The 18,817-nt window shown below is 51.1% G+C and overlaps 1 protein-coding gene across 1 annotated transcript in view; it reads right to left on the bottom strand.

Annotated features, from left to right (window-relative positions):
• Positions 1–10,195: 10,195 nt before the first annotated feature.
• Positions 10,196–18,817, bottom strand: part of UBE2D2 (ubiquitin conjugating enzyme E2 D2) — a 31,676-nt gene continuing 23,054 nt past the window's right edge. The window contains exons 6-7 of the mRNA XM_086621744.1: positions 13,642–13,735; positions 10,196–11,824 (exon numbers count right to left, since the gene is read on the bottom strand). Of these exons, the coding sequence (XP_086477870.1) occupies positions 11,779–11,824; positions 13,642–13,735 (140 nt within the window). The 3' untranslated portion in view covers positions 10,196–11,778. The remainder of the gene's footprint in view (positions 11,825–13,641; positions 13,736–18,817) is intronic.

Here is an 18,817-nt window from a genome sequence, read left to right as displayed (position 1 = left end):
GACACGGGTTTGGCTCTGGTGGGACAGACGCGTGGGCGTCCTTGCCAGGACCATTCCCCACACTTGGAGATGACCAGGCACACGGATTGGGTTTCTTCCAGGGCAAGGTGAGTTCTGCTGCATCGTTCCTCTGTGGCACAGGGGATCAGCAGGAGAAATGCAACGCTGTCCCCAGCAGAGCCCACATGTGCGTTGGGGTCACTTGGAGAGTCCCCAGGAACCCCAAAAAGGACCCCAAGCAGCCCACAGCTCTCGGTGATCTGAGACCGGCACTGAGGAAAGGGCACCATGAGCAATGCTGGCTGGGGAAGCCAAGAGGGGCCAAGCCCACGGGTGTGGGGTCCGGGAACAGCCAAGTGTTGGCCAAGTCAGCAAGAGGACCAAGGAGAGGAGCAAGAGAGGACCGTCCGTGGAGCATGGCTGGAAAAGGCCCCGGGGCTGAGCTGGACCTGCTCCCAGGGAACCCTCCGCTCTCCCAGCTTTGCTCACACTCTCCAGCTCGGGGGACGCAGAAATGCAGCTCAGCCCCCATTTCCCCCTCCAGCCATTTGCTCCTTCATCACCCTCTTCCTCCTCGCACCAACCCGGCTCTGCCCCTTGGCTCTACCCCATCCCAGCCAGCCGGGAACCACCAGGACTGGTGTTTCACCACCACACTGGGCATTCCCCCCGGGGGACAAGGTTTCAACACACCCCTTGGCAGAGCCCTGGGGACGCAGCCAGCTCCCAGCACGTCCCACCCCAGCTTCACCCACGGCCGGGGACGCGGCAGGCAGTGCACACACATCCCCCCCTCGAATCCCCCCTCCCCGCCACCGCGGGGACCCACACACCCCCAGGCCCAGCAGCCCCATCCGAGCCCTCCCCGGGGCCACGGGGGCCACATCCAGCCCCTCGGCAGAGCTGCCCGGGTAGCGGCTCCAGCCCGGAATCGGGCAGCTGTGGGGCGGCAGCAGGGGATGCTCGGGCAGCTGCCGCCGGCGTGGCTGGCGGATGCCCTTTGGCCAGGAGCAGCCAGGCTTTTTTTCCAGCCCTGCCCAGGAATAAAAAAAAACCAAACCCCAACCCAAACCCAAGCCCCATAACGAGCCGGCTGCAGCGAAGCGGCGAGGAGGCGGCAGATAAGAGGCTGGAGCCGGCGCTGAGGCCTCACGGAGATGAAAGGCGATTGCGAGCGAGCCTGCCCGTCCCCTGCGGACAAAAGAGCTCCTAAAATATTAACGAGGCCCCGTGCCGCCAGGGCCCCCGGCCCCCAACGCCGGCAGGAGCAGGCGGTACCCACGCTGCCGGCCGAGGGGTCCCCGGGGGGACGGGGGCACAGCGGGGAGCAGCACAGGATGCTCATTAATTACCTTCTGCGCTCGGTGCTGGCAAACCTGCCCCCCGCTTCCCTCGCCACCCCGGGGAGCCGCTGCTGCTCCCACCCTGGGTGGGGGGAAAGAGCACGTGGCAGGGGGCCGTGCTGGGGAGGGTGGCCCCTCGCTGCCATTTCAGCACCCGGCACACCGCAGGGTGAGCTCGGGGGAAAGCCAGGGCAGCTTCACGGTGGGGAAAGGACGGGGCGGGCACAGCGCTCGGTTCTGCTTTTTTTTTGTGTCTGCCTGTGGTTCATGCAGACCCCAGGCTGCAGACAGGGTCCCTGGGGTGGAGGAGCAGGGTGTCCTACGGGGACAGCGCAGCCCTGAGTGCCACCCACTCAGTCGGTGCTCACCCCGCGCCCAGGACACCCGCGCTGCTCCTGGGGCTGCACTCGCCTCCTGCCTGGTTCCCGGTGCCAGGGACCCTGCTGCACCAGTCAGCCCTGGGACCCTGCCCCAGCGCCTGCGTTGGCTACTTCAGCAGCTGAGTGTGCCGCGGTCCCCACTGGCCCCCATCCATCCGTCCCCAGGCGCTGATGTCCCCAGCTCAGCAGGAATGGGTGCTCACAGGGTGCTGTGATCCCAGCAGCCAGAACCAGCACTCCAGGAACTCGGGGTGACTGGTGACCCGGTGGCACAATCACCCCCCACAGCTGACCCAGCCCCTCCTGACTCAGTGGCCCAGCTCGGGCAGAGCAAAGGCTTTTTGGCAGAGGCAGTCAGGCTTCTTCCCGCAGGGAAGGGTGATGTTTCTGCTGCTCCGAATCTGCCGCTGGGTGCTGGAAGGGAGGAGGAGCGAGATAATAACAGCTCCCGTCGCTGGGTCCGGAAGCGGGTCCACACGCAGTCGTCAGATTGGGGGATTTGCATAGCACAGATGGCAGCCCAGGAATTTCAAAGCATCCCCCGTGCCGCAGCAGCTGAACGGCTCGGCGGCCCCGTGCAGCTGCCGGAGGCGAGTTGAGCTGCCTTGGCGTCCGGGGCTGGGCGGCCAAGAGGAGGATGCAACCGCACGGCGCGGCATGACGTCTCACTGCCATACCCCAGGACCGCTGCCCATGGCCCAGGGTGGGCAGCGGGCAGCCATGGGGGGTTGCAATGGGGCTGTGGCAGCAGAGGGTGGACATGGGGGGCTCCGGCACCCGCTGGTGAGGAGCTGCACGGAAGGGCTCCCGCAAGGACCGGAGGGCATGACATGTGAGAGACGGCGGGAGCTAAATTTACACCGCCGCGAAGCAAGCTGCCTCCAAGGAGACGTGATCACAGGCTATAAATACCTGCAAGGAAACAACGGGGACAGAAGCAGTGAATTATTCACAGGCGCAAGATGGCAGGACATGGAGCAAGCCAGGCTGGGGAAGGGGGGAGGCAGCGCCGTGGGGACACCCTGAGAATGAGCCCGGCCATGGGGCATCAAGAGGGGCTTCCATGTGCCAAGGAGCCAGCTCCTTGGCAGAAGGGCAAGGGCCCCGGGAGAATGCAACAGCCCCGGCTGCGCCCCAGCCTGGCACTACGGACCCCCGAGATGCCTCCTACCAGCAGCAGCCACAGCAGATGGCCGGCCTGCCGCACCAATCCTCGGCACCAGGCTGCCAGGATGGCTGCTGGGGGGACAGGGAGTGGCCGGGCTGGGGGTGCTGCTGCCACACGGGAGCGAGTGGGCAGGTCCAGCATCCCTCGTCCTGGTCTTGGGTCTGCAGGAGAGAACCGCAACAAGGTGATGTCCCACGTCCCCCATGCCAGAGGCACCCTGCGGCCCACCCTGTATTGCTCGGCGGGTTTCCCAGGAGCTGCTGAACAGCGGGAGCAGCAGGACAAGCCCTCTGCATCTCCAGAAGACACTCGGGGGAGGATTTGGGGCACTGGAGCATCGCAGAGCGCATCTGCTCATCCGGGCAGGAAAAAGCTTGCCTTTTATAATAAAAAAAAAAGTAACCAATAAAAAAACCACTGATAATAGCAGCTTCCTAAATTAAATGGTTTTCTGCGCCCTGCCCCGCTGCCGGCCCGGGGCCGCAGAGAGGGGTCGGGGCAGACACCCCGCACCCGGGCGGCGGGAGCCGGCGGCGGCGGCGGCGGGGAGCGGGGTCCGGCTGCCGGCAGCGCGGCCTTTCCCCGGGCCTGTGCTGCCACCCCCCGGCAGCGCGGGGCCTCCGCTCCCCGCCGGCCCGGAGGAGGAGGAGAAGGGATGAACCCCCTTGCTCGGGGGGGTATTTTCTATTTTTGGCCCTGCTAGGGGAATTTTTCCTATTTTCAGACGTATTTTTTTCACCCGCACCAAGGGGTCAGCAGTGGGGTGGCTGGTCCCCAACCAGGGCACACTGCTGTCCTCCAGCCCCCCTGGTCCTTGTCCTCTCCTCCCCCCGGGCTCCCAGGATCCACGCGCTTGGGAAGCCCCTTGTGCCCAGCTGCACCCGCAGACGGAAAACCCAAGTGTAGCCCGACAAATCCCACCCAAATGAATATTCCCCTCGTGTCACCCCACCCGCCCCTTCCCACATCCTCACTTCCCCAGCAGCACAGGGGGAACTTTTGCCCCCACAACCCCCTGGCACTTAAGGAAGAGCTTCCAGCCTCCCTCCCCAGGACCCTTGTCCCTGGCCTCCCCTCTGCAAGCAGCTGCCCGAGAGTAGGTTCCCCAGCATCCCCCCGTCCCACAGGCAACCCCCCGAGCCAGGGGCTGAGGGGGCTGTGAGCCAGCCTGGGGCAGGGGTTTGTGCATCCCCAGCCCCCCAAGCAGCTCAGCAAAGGCAGCACCAGCTCAGTGTCAGCCCCCTGGCCCTTGCAGGCTGTGGGGAGGAGATGGGCCCATTCTTGGTGGTTCCTGGAGAAGCTCTTGAGGTTCCAGCCGTACCCAGAGACAGGCAGCCTCAGGGCAGGAAGGATGGTTTCTCTTTGGAAGGAGTTTCTGGGTTGGGTTTCCTTCCCTTGTGCAAAGGCTCAGTCTGGGCCACTTCGCCTTCTTGGGCTCCAAGGAAAGGACATGAATCCAGCAGATCCCCTATTTACATCGAGAGGTTTGAGGACTCCTGGTCTCATCGCCAGCTCCAGCTCCTCTCCCAGCAGACAACATTGCAACAACAGTCATATCCATAGGCTGAAAGGCAGAGCTAGAAAAAAACCCTCCAAATCTGGAAACACCGAGCAGTTTTTACAGCGGTTGTGCAAGCGGATTCTCCCTCGGTGGCGGGACAACTCCACAAAGCTTCCAGCTCCCCCCCACCTCAATCCTGTACCAACCTATACAGGGAAAATGGTCCCACAGCTCTTGCTGGCCACCCTTCCACTGTTGCTGATGCCCAGCCAAGGGCTTGGCCGAGAGGACATCTATGCTCAGATGCCCAGAGAAGCTGTGGCTGCCCCATCCCTGGAAGTGTTCAAGGCCAGGTTGGATGAGGCTTTGGGCAACCTGGTGTAGTGGAGGGTGTCGCTGCCCATGGCAGGGGGGTTGGAACTAGATGATCTTTGAGGTCCCTTCCAACCCAAACCATCCTACGATTCTATGCTACTAACACAGCCAAGGGGCTTGGGCAAGGGTTGGTACAAACACAGCCGGGCAGAAAGTCAAGTTTGCTAGGAGAAAAAGAGAAGAGGGACAGCAATAAAAAGGAGAAATAGGGCTGAGCAGCCTGAAGGATCAATCCCATGCAGTTCGTGGTAAGGCAACGCAAGTCACCGGCAGGAGCATGTCGCTACTGCATGGTAGGAACCGGTCACAGCAGGAGAGGTTCAAGTACCACAGCGAAGTCCCTTCACCTTTGCATCAACACCTCCCCCAGTCATGTCCCACGTCGACTCCAGACAGGGCACATGCCCTTAGCGCAGGGCTCGAGGTGCTCCCAGGCCTGCCCCGTCTGCTCCTCCATGGGGCTGGGCTGGGGCTGCACCAACTCCCGGACACTCAGCCAAGACCATCCCATCCCTGGAGGAGGCACTGGCAAGGGGAAGTCTTGGAAATAAGACTCTGGACAAGGAGTATGGTTTTCCTGGTGGGTGCCTTACAGGGACCAACACGTCAGTTGTGAGTTGAGTTACTTGAGCGAGGCAAGATTTGACTTGAGCAAAAATTTCAGCATTTAAATACGGAGCTTCTACACTTACCTGTTGTACGTCATCTCAGACTGCAGCCTTTGAACATTCAACCCACAACGAACCCAACAGAATCTGCTTGGCCAAAGCCCGTCCTCCCATGAGGTGTCCAACGTGGACGCAGAGAAGTTCCTACAGTTTTTTTCACCAGCTTTTCCAAGAAGGGATTGCAAGTTGAACAACCAAGTAGTTCACGTTGGTATTGAGCATTACAACAGGAAAAAGAAAAAAAACTTGCACAGAGCTTTATACAAGTGGTAAAACCAACGGGGTCAATCCCAGCCACTAACATGGCAAGATCAACACGCGGCAACACGCTGCCAACAGCTCACCAGGGACCCAGGTGCCACGTCTGGGCTGCGCACGCAGCCTCCGTCTCCGGAGCCGAGCTGCCGCTGGCACCTGCTTAGTTACAGCACCCAGTCCGAGCCCACCCAGGAGCCCACCCACCGCTCCGGCCTGCCTCACCCCGCTCGTGCATCTTCACCCACCGCTCCACTCCGTTTGCTTTCCTGGAAATCTGAGCTGTTACCCTGTGAGGTGTCAGCCAAGGGGGGAGTTAAAATAAAAATAATAAAAAGAAAGGGGCAAATCAGGGAAGCCATGCCCAGAATCAAGAGGAGAACAGAGGATCGGACGCTTGGGAGCACCTCTCCATCCAGAGTGCTGAGCAGAGGGCAGGCCAACACCCAACAGCCAAGGCAAAGCTGGAAGGTGCAATTGTGTTTTTCCTGAAGCTCTGGAGACACCGGGTTATTTGTCCGCTCCACACGACGTCCCAACGGGACTGCTGAGTTTCCTGGGGCTGCTCCCAAGCACGGAGCGAGGGATGCGCGCGACTCCCTGCAGGAACGCAAAATTCCCGAATCCCACCTTGAACCAGCAATACACAGAGCCCGCAAAGGGCCACTGACGGCGTCACCTCGTCTACTCCATAAAGTTCTAGGTCAAGGCTTAGGAAAAAAAATAAAATTAAAAGAAAAAAAAAAATCACACTTCCAAGCTGCACAAAGGTCTTACCAACACTTGCTGACCGCTGGCTCAAGAGCGGGTGCACAGCAGGGAAATCAGATCTCCCAAGAACCACAACCACGGGGGGTGCCTCAGGAGGTGAGCAGGGCATTTGGATAAACACACCCATTTTGGTTAAGGGAAAGGGGGTCAGGAACCTCTGTACCAGTACCTCCAGGTTCTGCCCCCCTCACCTACAGCACTATGATCAGTGCTTTTTGCCCATCTCGCCAGCAGTTGCAGTGGCCCAACATCAGCTTGTTCCTTTCACCCAGCCCGATGAGCCCAGATGGCTCCTCCACTGCTGAGAACAGGGAGCAAGACGTGACCCGCTGTACCTGGAGTTATAGAGTCATAGAATGGTTTGGGTTGGGAGGGACCTTCAAGACCATCCAGTTCCAACCCCCCTGCCATGGGCAGGGACACCCTCCACTACACCAGGTTGTCCAAAGCCTCATCCAGCCCGGCCTTGAACACTTCCAGGGATGGGGCAGCCACAGCTTCTCTGGGAAACCTGTGCCAGTTGTCGTCACCTGAGCCACCTCCAGCAGCTCAGGCTGGGTGACAGCAGGACCATGCTGTGTCAGCTGGACACAGGGACTGGGAGTGCAGTTCAGAGGGAAATTTGAGTATGGCATTCATGGCTTCAGGACACCTACCATTTCGTATCAGAGGAATCTGGAAAACACACTTGGAGGAAGAGCTTACGCTCCCCAGCAGCCAGCACCGGACAACAGGAATCCCCTGTGGCACAACACGGAAGATGATGCCCTCAGCTTCACACCTTTCATGTCTTTTTACAAGGGCGTGTAGTGACAGGACAAGGGGCAATGGCTTTAAACCAAAAGAGAGGACATTTAGATCGGATCTAAGGAAGAAGTTTTTTACACTAAGGGTGCTGAGGCACTGGCACAGGTTGCCCAGAGAAGCTGTGGCTGCCCCATCCCTGGCAGTGTTCAAGGCCAGGTTGGATGAGGCTTTGAGCAACCTGGTGTAGCAGAAGGTGTCCCTGCCCATGGCAGGCGGGTTGGAACTGGGTGATCTCTGAGGTCCCTTCCAACCCAAACCGTTCTGTGATTACACAAACATAAGGACAAAGATGACATCCACACAACCAGAGAGGTTACAGAACCCACCCATCCCCTCAGGAAGCTCTTCGGCTGGGCCCAAGTGCAGATCAAGCATCACAGCTGCCCATCCTGTCTCTGTCTTCTCACGCAGGCCTATTATTTTGGTCTCTGCTGGAGAAAGAACCAGGCCTGGCTGGACTCCCAGCGCGGATAAACACGATTTCTCTTACAGAGGAAGGTGGTGCAGAGCCTGAGAACCAACACCAGGGCTTGCAGGGACCAAGTGAACACGAGTTCCCAGCTTATGCAAAACGCCATGTTGCATCTACACCCCATGACTTGGTCTGTCAACCCAATCCTGTCCCATTTCACCCCAAATCCACTCCGCAGGCTCAGTGGACCCAGCTACCACCTACAAGAAGCTTCAGATTGACAAAAGCTTCCATCAACGGGAGCTCAACGACTTTTTCCCATAGTTGGGGGCAAGGAAAAAAACATATAGAGCTGGGCAACTTGCCGAGATAAACTCGCTGATGGATTTCCCACTGATTTATCCATAAAAAACCATTCATTACAAACACATTTATTCATGAACAGCAAGAATTGCAAATACATCCCATCCCTACTCACCTCGAGATGCTCTGACCTAACTATATGACAACAAAAACGAAATATTCTCACAGGGGGAAGGCAAGGGGAGGATGCCGAGCGGCAGAAAGCCAGCAGAAAAATAAAACCTGTGGATGCCATATCAGAGGAAGAGTAAATTACGAGTCGTGGGAATCCCTGAGCAGCCAAGATGGCTCTGGCTTCCTCCAACGTCACACAGGTCTTGTGCTCTTCCAAGAGTTGATCCCAGCTTTACAGAACCAGCAGCTGGCCCACCAAACCAAGGATGGGGGCTACGAAATCAAAGCACCAGTAAGTCGCTGTTAACTCCCAGCTTCCACCAGGAAGAGCGCGGCGCTGGGGCTGGTGAGAGCACACGCGTCAGAAGTAGGCAGATGGCCACCAAGGCCACCCAACGCTGCCCACAAAGCCCTGCCTGCTTTCAGGGAGCAAGCCAGGCTTCGCGGGAAGTTTAAAATAAACCAAGATGAGGGCGACTGGAGACGGCTGAGACGAGGACAGCGCAGAACTGGATCACTGGGGAGAAGGGAGGGAGTAGCCACAAGAGGAAAGAAAACAAAATGAGCCAAAAAAAAAAAGAAAATATGGGTATAAAAGGCACAGGTAAAGCAAAAAAAGCATTCAAGCCACAGTGCATTGAAGGGAATTATTTAATTGCCACACAGTACAGCAGTTCGGGTGGTGTTGGCACAGACCATCACACGCTGGCAGGTGAGGGCAGCGCAGGGGCAGGGAGGCCACGGCTGCTGGAATCCCTCCCAAAGCCTCTGATGGCTGTTGCTCATGCAGGGGTTGGTCTCCATGCACCCAGAAAGCTGGACAGCAGGGCCTCCTGCTGCTTTTCACCTTCCATCAGGTGCCCCCAACCTATTCCTTGCCCCTGTGCATTCCCTGGAGGAAACAGCTTCTGCCAAACCCCAAAACAACTGCCATTTCCAGCCTTGATCACGGACTTGCTCTAAGTCAACACAAAGGAGCCAAGGAATGGAAGGAAACAGTAAGTGGGGAGGGATGAAGCTCTTCAAACCATCTGCAGATGGAGGTAGGCTTCCCTAATGCTGAAGGGATGAGAAGACAATTGCTCCAAGGTTTAGAGGACAGCCTTCCTTCTACTCAAATACCCCACGGGGCTTTCGTTCTCGCAGGAGGTGGCTTCCAGGCTGGGGCTGGGCAAGCAGACACACCTGCAGCCTAAGCCCAAAGGCTCCTTCATGGCGAGTGCAAGCACCGAGCATGTTCAGAGATGGTTGTTGTGTAACCCTGGTTCTTCAGAGCAAAGTGACACATGAAAAGTTTTAACTGCTTTGAGCACCCCCCACATGACCAGGTGTTCTGCCACGTTCTCCCCAGCAAGAACTGCTCGGGGCATAAGGAAAATGGTCTTTAACTGGGCAAAGCACATCCTTTAGACTTCTGATCTCCTACCACACACCAGAACTGGGAACAAACACAGCTCTAGAGCCGTTTTGCTGTTCTGAATTGCAAGACGACTGTCAGAAGACAGCCAGGCATTCCTGTCAGCAGCAGCAGCTACCCAAAGCCAGGAAAGCCATGGCCTTCAGTGGCAAGGGCCAGGTCACAGCTGGCTTTCCTGAGTGCTCCAGGGACACGAGATCATTATCCAACTCGGTGCCACTGTCTCTTTTCTACATCATTTGACACATGCAGACCGAACAGGAAAGTCTGTAGACACTTCAGGACACGTCTTACTTGACTAGTGAAGTAACCTCAACACAAAAAAACCCCACCCAAACAAACAAATCACTCTTGCATTGCCAAAAGGCTACTAAAGAAACACAGCAGCACACCCTACTGAAGGGCAAGCCAGATACTTCAAGCACAGCAGTCAGCCCTCCAGTACTGCCCAGAATCAGCTCCAGCCCAGCCCACCAGAGATGCACAGGTCTCCCAGATGCACCGACAGCTTGCTGCAAGAGGTCTCCAAGAAACACTGCTAACACTCACATCCAGCAGTGCGTACACGAGGACACTGAGAGATGAGACAAGTGGAACAGATTTAGACCAAAAGCAGTGGACATTTATTCCTTGTTTGTGCAAGAGTGTAAAGATGCATTTGAAACCGGGTGGGACAGACCCCTGTGGCTGGAGAGCTGGAGGCCACAGCCTCTCCTTCATAGTCGATGGCTTTGTTTACAATTCTACTAAGAGGAGATAAACTTGCAGACTCACCTATTTCACACCAACGATGCTGGCAAATACACTTGTATACAAAGAAAAGTTTCAAACTACATTTTTTCACTAGATTCAAGTGAAGACTTTGTTCAAAAAAAAAAAAGAGACACATACAAGTACAATTTAAAACTGTATGAACATTTGCAAATGTTTAGTGCAAAGTAATTATGTAAAAGCTACATTTTATGAAAGTTTGTGCTGATGTGTTTGGTAGGTTTGTTGGCTTGTTTTTTTACCCTTTTACATCCATTATTTTAGTTACATAAGGTTTCACTTACCTACAGTACATATGCATTGTGTTAGGTCCCATGCAAGTGGGAAAAATACCATCAGGCTTTTTGCAAAATGTCTCATTTAGCAAACTGCTGATTTGGTTTAACAGTCAAATTCCTGGCACGCTGCACATCCCGGTTTCACGTAAGTGCTCGCGCTTACGTTTGTCTTGCTCAGGTGTGCTGCCTTGTGGGACGCAAACCAAACTGCTTCCTGACTTCCAAACGCAACCTTTCGTGAACGCCAAAGTTTTGAGAGAAATCCACCCTTGGTTTCAGCCTGTAACAAACTGCTCTTCAAATTAAAAGCCTATTCACACAAAGTTATATGTAATGACTGTAGTAATCAGTTTATTACACAGATTAATCATTCTTGAACGTACAAGCTCCAGGGGAGCAGTTGGGTCTTTAAATATACACAAGTTTTCCGTCAAATGGATTTTTACCCTTACATCCAGAAAGACCTAAGCAGTTAAAAAACCTAAGAAAAATAAGAGCTATTAGCTATGTATTAACTGAGAAACCACATACAAACCAAAAAAGTATGAAAGAGGGGAGAGAGTTGAAACAAATCAACATCACTTGATGCACTAATAGCTCCAATCCATTTAAATGTCGACCGGTTAAACTTAGACCTTAAACACAGGATGTGGGTACAGTTTTATCTCATTGGTCAGAACATTTACCTAAGGTGTAGGTCCTTCAGAATAAAATGAATACAGAAACAGCTTCAAGTTCTTCACCTTGCTTTTCATAACTGTTATGAGTTTAAAAGGATTCCACTTAAAACCCTTCGCGGATCAGCAACGCCGTCCCTAGGAATACGAAATCCACCCTAACTCTCCCATTCACATTTTATGACCCAATTTAAATCACCAAGGAATGCTTTTAGGCTCACAAAGTTATGACTGAAGAACCAGCTTTTCACACACACACTTCTCTGCTAGGAGTCAATGTTGGTACGGGGAAATACAGTATTTCTATTTTGTTGTTCCAAGTATGTACAACACGCAGCACTGCTGTATCAGGTAAACATGTGCACAGGGGAAGATGAGGCGTGGGCTCATAGAAAGCAGTCAAATGGAAATCAAAAGGACTTTCTCTTTCAGAGTTCCCCTATCTTTATTTGTAGAGGTTATCCAATAATTTCTTTAATTACATCGCATACTTCTGAGTCCATTCCCGAGCTATTCTGTTGTACCTGCATGTATAAAAGAGAGGATTTACTTAACATCACATCCAAACAGCATTTTGACTGCAGCAGTCTAGTCTACACATGGCATGAACTTGTATTCTCCCCAGTAACATCACAGATTTGTAAAATTTAGGAGTAAACTGAAACATTAGGCAAACACGAAAAGTCCACGGTACTTATGGAAAAGAAAGAACAAGTATCTCCAGCAGGAACACAAGATCTTTGTGATTCCAGCCACAGAGCAGAGCTACTAAGGTCTGAGGGGAAAGTATGTTCAGGAAGTCTTGACCTGCACCTTCCCCAGCCCCCAGCTGCTGCGCTCCTGGGAAAACTATGACTGCACATTTTATTTCTGGCATTCTAGGGAAAAACTGATTAATGCTTCCTTCTCACCCCATTCCCCTTCCCTTATAAATTTACACCCAATACCTGGTATCTACCAGGCTGCCAAACCCCGACAGGCTTGCTTCATGCTACACGTTGCATTTGGCTATTTCGAAGACTTTCAGGAGCGTAATTTGTCCACCAGACTGTTTTATTCTGAAAGCAAAATATGCTCCTTTTCCCAAGCCACCTGTAGCTTTTGCACCCAAATATCCTTTAAAGCCAGAGCCACTGCTAGAGGAAGCTCAGGACACCCATGTAAAACACCAGTGACTGATTATCAGTACTGATAAAAGCTCATTTCTGACCACAGAAGACAGGTTGCTCTCAGGTTTGTTCTCAAGAATTTGTAGAAAAAAAGTTCTTGTGCTGGAATTTAGTCTGCAGACAATGTTCTTTAGCTTGAAGAATCTGACAAGCCATTCATGAAGGCGAGAGCATTTATTACGTTGCTGTTCTGAGACTACTCAAGAAGCAAGTCCAGTTATGTCCCAGCACAAAATTGATTTCCCTGTTTTGGGAAAAGATAGGAAAGAGTTCTGCATACACGAAATATGCACTGCTACTCTTGCAGCTCTCCCAAATCAGGATGCATGAACTTCTCTGACACTGCTTCTCAGGTATGCAGTACAGTAAGCAGGTCTGGGCATCATTTCCCCTATCTCCTTCTCATCAGATGACCATGTAGCTTCCCAAATTAAACACTACTGACCAGATCCGGAAGGGAATAGGGAGGTACAGAAGTGTTTACAATGGTCATTAAGCTGTTGCTTCTAAAGTGCTCGTTAGTGCTATAGTTCTCCCCATTCTTGCTGTTTACCTTCAGAGGAGTTTGGAGTCCTCCCACCCCACCTCTACACCGCTTGTTCTTCCCTTGTGTTGCCAAATGAAGATGAAACAAGGTATTTTGGGTATTTCCTTGCTTGTATGATTCCATCACCAATAGCTACCACAGAAATACTCTCTCACTAGAGTAACTTGCTCTCCCTCTGCTGGTTATGTAGAATTAAAGCAGGCAGTGAAGGCTCTTAAAAGCTGGTCACGTCCAACTTCAGAGCTCCACAGGAAACAGATTTGCATTGTTCACTTCACATTTGCATTAAACCAAGCAAACCTGTAATTAACAGCTACAACACTAATGAAAGACCATCGTGTGGAACAAAAATGCCACAATAAAACCACAGAAGTGCAAGGCCTCTACGTCCTCCACTTCCACTGGCCTATAGACCTTTTTCCTACAGCACTGCAGTGCTCTTAAGATAGCTGTACTACAGATCCCAGGAAAAAAATCTCTAAAAAGACCACAGTTAAAGTGAAAAAGGCAAATCAAAGTTCACATCTTTTCCCCAAGAGGCAGGTCCTTTCGGTTCCCCTTTACTATTTAAGTGTGGATTCTGCTCTGTCAAGAACATTATGTGGTTTTTGGCTTCCATACTCACTTTTCTCTATCTGTTTTGTAGATCCGTGCAATCTCAGGCACTAAAGGATCATCTGGATTGGGATCACACAACAGAGAACAGATGGACAAAAGTACTAGGGAGAGAAAAAAGAGATACTGAATTAGAGTTTAAGAGCAGCTGAAGACACCTGTAGAAGTCAGCCCCCCCACTTTCTTCCCCTCTAGCCATTAGTATTAGCATCGTTCTTTACTGCTCCTTGGCATTTTAAATCCCACATACTTGAGCCAAGTTAGTGTGAACAAAAATCCTCACCATTCAACTCCGTGACTTTGCATGACCACAAGTTTTTAAATATCACCACCACAACTGGGAACCTCCTGGAACAGGTGTATCTGGTAACAGTCTCAAATCACAAGGCAGAGGTGTTCGATCTGAAACTATACCTGAAAGCCTTCTCAGAAAGTATCCCTGCTTTCCCACTTGGAAGTCAGCTTTTCCCTAAACCAGACCACTTCCTTGTTCATGACCTGCAGAAGCACTAGAAGCCAAACAGCAGACAGATCCAACTGAGACGAAGGAAGCGTGAGCTGCTCACGGATACTTAACAACCGTTTAATAAAAATGTGCTCGTCTTGCAGAGAATTAAGATGCTTTATCCAATTATTTTCTGAGCATAAGGCAGGTTGAGATGGATTAACTGTAGAAGAGTATTCCAAATGAATCAAGCAAGCATAGCTTACTGCACTCATACCAACCACAAAGTCCTGAACTTCACAGTTCCAGGATAAATAAATACTGTGTACATCCCAGAAGCCACATCCCACTCATATGATGCCACTGAGTGTAGCATCAACCTTCATCCATACAAGGAGCCAGGAGACAGCCTGCAAAGCTACAAATTGCACGTGTCCATTCCTACATTCACACCAAAGGAGAAGAGACAAGAAGGCAGTAAGCTATAAGCAAAGCACATTGGAAAAACACTACATGAGGCATGTTAGGGGCATCTTGCCCCCTCCAAGAAATGCCAAACATTCCTTTGTATTGCTTTCTCTCAGCCTGTTTTAATCAAACACTGCCACTCCATATGGCCCTACACCGATCGTAGCAACAGTGGAGTTGTCACAGTGCACCCTCCAAGCGAGGTGGAGATGACAGCAGCGAGAAGTTTGAAGGCACTAAACACAAATCTGTTCAAACTTTCAGCAGTTGCTGCCGTGCTGCGGAGCAGGAGGCAGAGCTACCGTGCTGAAAGACATCAGCTGAAAAACAAAAAAGAACAGCACGCATTCCACTACTCTGTTTGGGGGGATGGAGGGTGTGTTGTGGGGTTTTTTGTTCGTTTTTTTTAAAGACAGTTTAAAACAGAGATCCCAAAGCCGAGAACAGCTAGATACAGTCAGAGAAAAAGGGGAGAACAGGTTGGATCTTTAGAGAAACACAGAATCATTTAGGTTGGAAAAGACCCTTGAGACCATCGAGTCCACCCGTAAACCCAGCACTGCCAAATCCCCCACTCAGCCACATCCCTAAGCACCACGTCTTTTAAATACCACCAGGGGTGGTGACTTTCCCTGGGCAGCCTGTGCCAATGCTTGACAACCCTTTCATGAATATACGTTCCCTAATTTCTAATCTAAACCTCCCCGGTCACAGCTTGAGGCTGTTTCCTCCTGGCCTGTCACTTGCTACTTGGGAAAAGACATCCACACCTACCTCATTACAATCTCCTTTCACGGACTTGTAGAGGTCTCCCATCAGCTTCCTTTTCTCCAGACCAAACAACCCCAGATCCCTCAGCTACTCCTCATAAGACTTGTGCTCCAGACCCTTCACCAGCTTCCTTGTCCTCCTTTGGACATGCTCCAGCACCTCAATGTCTTTCTGGTAGAGACAGGCCCAGAACTGAACACGGCATTCAAGGTGTGGCCTCACCAGTGCCGAGTACAGGGGGACAATCACTGCCCTAGTCCTGCTGGCCACAGTATTTCTTATAGAAGCCACGACGCTACTTGCCTTCTTGGCCAATATTCACGTAAAGTAGAACAGATTTTTCAAAGCAGGACAAAAGTGAAAGCTTCACTAGGTCTTAACTGAGCTCCTCGCTCAGTGATGGCAACACCAAGAACCCAGAAACCCAGTTAGTTCAGTTTCCTACAAAGTTCTGTAGACCCTTCACTAATGAATTACCAATTTCAAAAGTTAAAAGCTTCTAGAACAACTTTAGCAATCAACTGCTCCCATTTAAGTGAACATATTTTTTGTTCTAGAACACAGAACCACCTCTTCCTCTATTTCCCAATTTTTCTGCCATACACTTGCAAAGGAGTTAAAAGCTTAATTATCTCTACCATTAACTGACACTCAGACCATTTTTTCAACCACCTCTCAGAACACAAAGACTTTAATTTTGTGCTTCAGGCACACAGAAGCCACTAGTCCCAAACTGCTGCCCCTTCACAAGGGGCACAGCACATTCTGCACCTGCAGTGTTTTCCATCAGCTTCAGCACTGGTTTTTTTCCCCCCCACATACATGGAGTAAAACCCACATGTCCCTGTCACCTCACACCCTGCTGCTGCCAGTCAGTTTAGATTCAACGTGGTTGTTTCTCCAGCTGTTTTCCTCTAGTTCATTTCTTTGTGTTTGTCCAGACTCCACTGCTCTGGTCATTTAAGCTTCTTCAGCTGGTAGGACGAGAAAAACAGCTAGCAGAAGCTGTGGGAAATCCAATCCAAGTTTTCTGGTCAACTATTTTAACTACTCCCTCAAGTTTTATCTTACCACAGTCCTTTAATAACCAAGGACTTTTTTTTTTTTGAAGACAACAGCCCACCCTTCATCAGCAAACCACGCTGTAAGTCTGTCCAGTCCTCTCCAACTGCCTCCCCCAACCACTACAAAACCCCTTTCCCCAATTCCCATGGCACTGGGTGGGAGTTCCTCCTGCCATCAGCCTTGCAAAAACCCCTTCCACCATCCGCCCTCAGTGCCAGACCAAAGGCGGTGTTCTTGGTCAGCACGGGCACCAGGGTAACCAGGGTGTTGCTTCATGTCCTCCAGAGCAACGGCAGTCCGACAGACTGGCACTGCCCACAAACAAGTTTTGTCCAGCAAGATGCAAGTCTGCTTTGAACACCACCTCCTTTGCTGAAAGGAAGAGGAGATTCAACCCCTGGCCCAGTCTAGGAGTTTCAGTTGTTGGTTTACAGGCCAGCAACGTGAGCGTATCACTGCTACTTGCTGGCCATTAGCGAAAATCCCATGCCACTAATACTCTTTTCTAAAAGAGACCGTGGTTTGTTAGAACTCAATCAGTAGCCACACGCTTCCCGTGATGAATTCTGACAGCCTAGTCACTTCAAAAAAAGCATTTCTAGATTTCATTCCTCAGCAGTTCACTGGCTTTATAAGAAGTATCACTCCAAAAACCTTGAATAAAATTGGACACAATTATTTGGCTTCAAGCTGCACTGCCACATTCAGCTGCTCTGTTTTATTTTTGTAAGTCTCCATTAATCAAAACCATTCTCCATTATGCTTGCTCTTGCTGGTAACTTCACATCTTTCCCTTTTTTATCTGTATAGCCTCAGCAAGAAAAACATTTTTAACTGAGAGTTATCTAAACTGGTTTAATTTTAATAGCCAGCTGAACCCAGCTATTTGTCCAAAATAAATTCAGGAAGTTTCTCTTGACATTTTCCACCAGAACACTGCATATACCCACGTGTTTTAGACCAACCAGTGTAAGCAGCCTGCAGACCACTACAAAACACACCTTGGAAAAGGCACCTTCTCATGAAGTTTAAGGAGCCTACTAAAAGAGAAAATGATACTCTAAAGCATTCGTTATGTATAGGAGTTTTGATGCATCAGAGTAACTAATTAGACCAACACTGTGGAAGAGTCACCAGACCATCTCCTGCAATCAAGTATTACTGCCAACAAACCTCACAGTAAAGCCTTGACATTTATTAGTCAAATGACTGTAAGATTAGCAGGACACAATTAAAAGAGAGTCCACAAAGATCAAGTTTTGTAACCACAGATCAGGCTGAATAACTACAGGAGGCAGGTAAGTGACATTGTTTTACACCTTGTCTTACCCATCCTGCATGACCAGAGGTGAAGCTGCTCTGGTGGCATCGCTTTGACAGCATCCCTTTGAGTCTTCCACCGAAAGAGAGACAGTAGAAGCGTGCACTCTTCAGAATTTAAGTTTGGATTTTTGTCAGTAATAGCAAAATGGATAAAATTTTGCTTCCCATCAATTCAAGGGGTTCAAGTACTGAATTATTCCTCATCTCTTCACTCTTAACTGCTAAAGTAGCCCTGTCTGTAGCAAAACATTAAGTGACTTTTAACACTGAGTTTAAAGCTCCCTTCGATCCAAATATTAGTTTTGCTTCAGCTTTGTTTTATTTCACCCACCATGCAGCCTATTTAACTCCAACATTTCAACTGTGATCCCCATCTATCTACTGCAGACAAAACCAGCTTATCCTCTCGCAGGCTTCCTGCTACTATGGGAAAGCATGGACCTTCACGATGACCAAGGAACTGGGAGAACCAAACTAATCAAGCAGAAAGACCACTAAAAGTGTTTATGAAAAAGCAATGGTGATGGGCTTAGCTTCCCCACAGAGCAGCGATACAAACGCACTCTCATCACGCAGAATGATCACTTAACCCTTAAAAAGTTAACACAATATTAACAATGCTCCAGCAATGTGCTCTTTGAGGCGAAATGAGGTCTGCTCGTGTCACACAGCACTACTCTGGTCCCAGTTTCCACTGCAAGACTTCCCTTTGCAGAGTATGTAACACTCCGAAACAGAAGGACAATCTTTCTCAAGGCAGCTCCTCTGTGCAGAGCATCGGGTCATCTACAGCTTGTCAACACATTTAGCCACAGCTTATTGCTGCAAGATTGACCTCATCTTCTCAGGCTTCTGCGCTGTGCTCTTACGTCACTAAGAGTAGTCTGCCACTTCTGATGAGCAGCTTCATCTTCCTGCTTCTGCCACACCTGACTCAATGAGCAGGTAGATGCTAATTCAGTATGCAAACTCCAGGGCTGAGTTTCTTCTGCTATGAAGCAGCTGGGTCATTCATCAGGACAATTGACCAAGTCAGCTCTCCACAGATCCTTCCAGCACCAGCCAAATGAGCAACAGGGAAAACAATTTAAACCACTATCTGTCTACTGGAACA

This window comes from Tauraco erythrolophus, chromosome 16, assembly GCF_009769465.1.
Source record: "Tauraco erythrolophus isolate bTauEry1 chromosome 16, bTauEry1.pri, whole genome shotgun sequence".
In the NCBI taxonomy this organism is placed as follows: Eukaryota; Metazoa; Chordata; class Aves; order Musophagiformes; family Musophagidae; genus Tauraco; species Tauraco erythrolophus.
The sequence above is the reverse complement of the archived record's forward strand: the minus strand, read 5'-3'. Positions and strand labels throughout refer to the sequence as shown.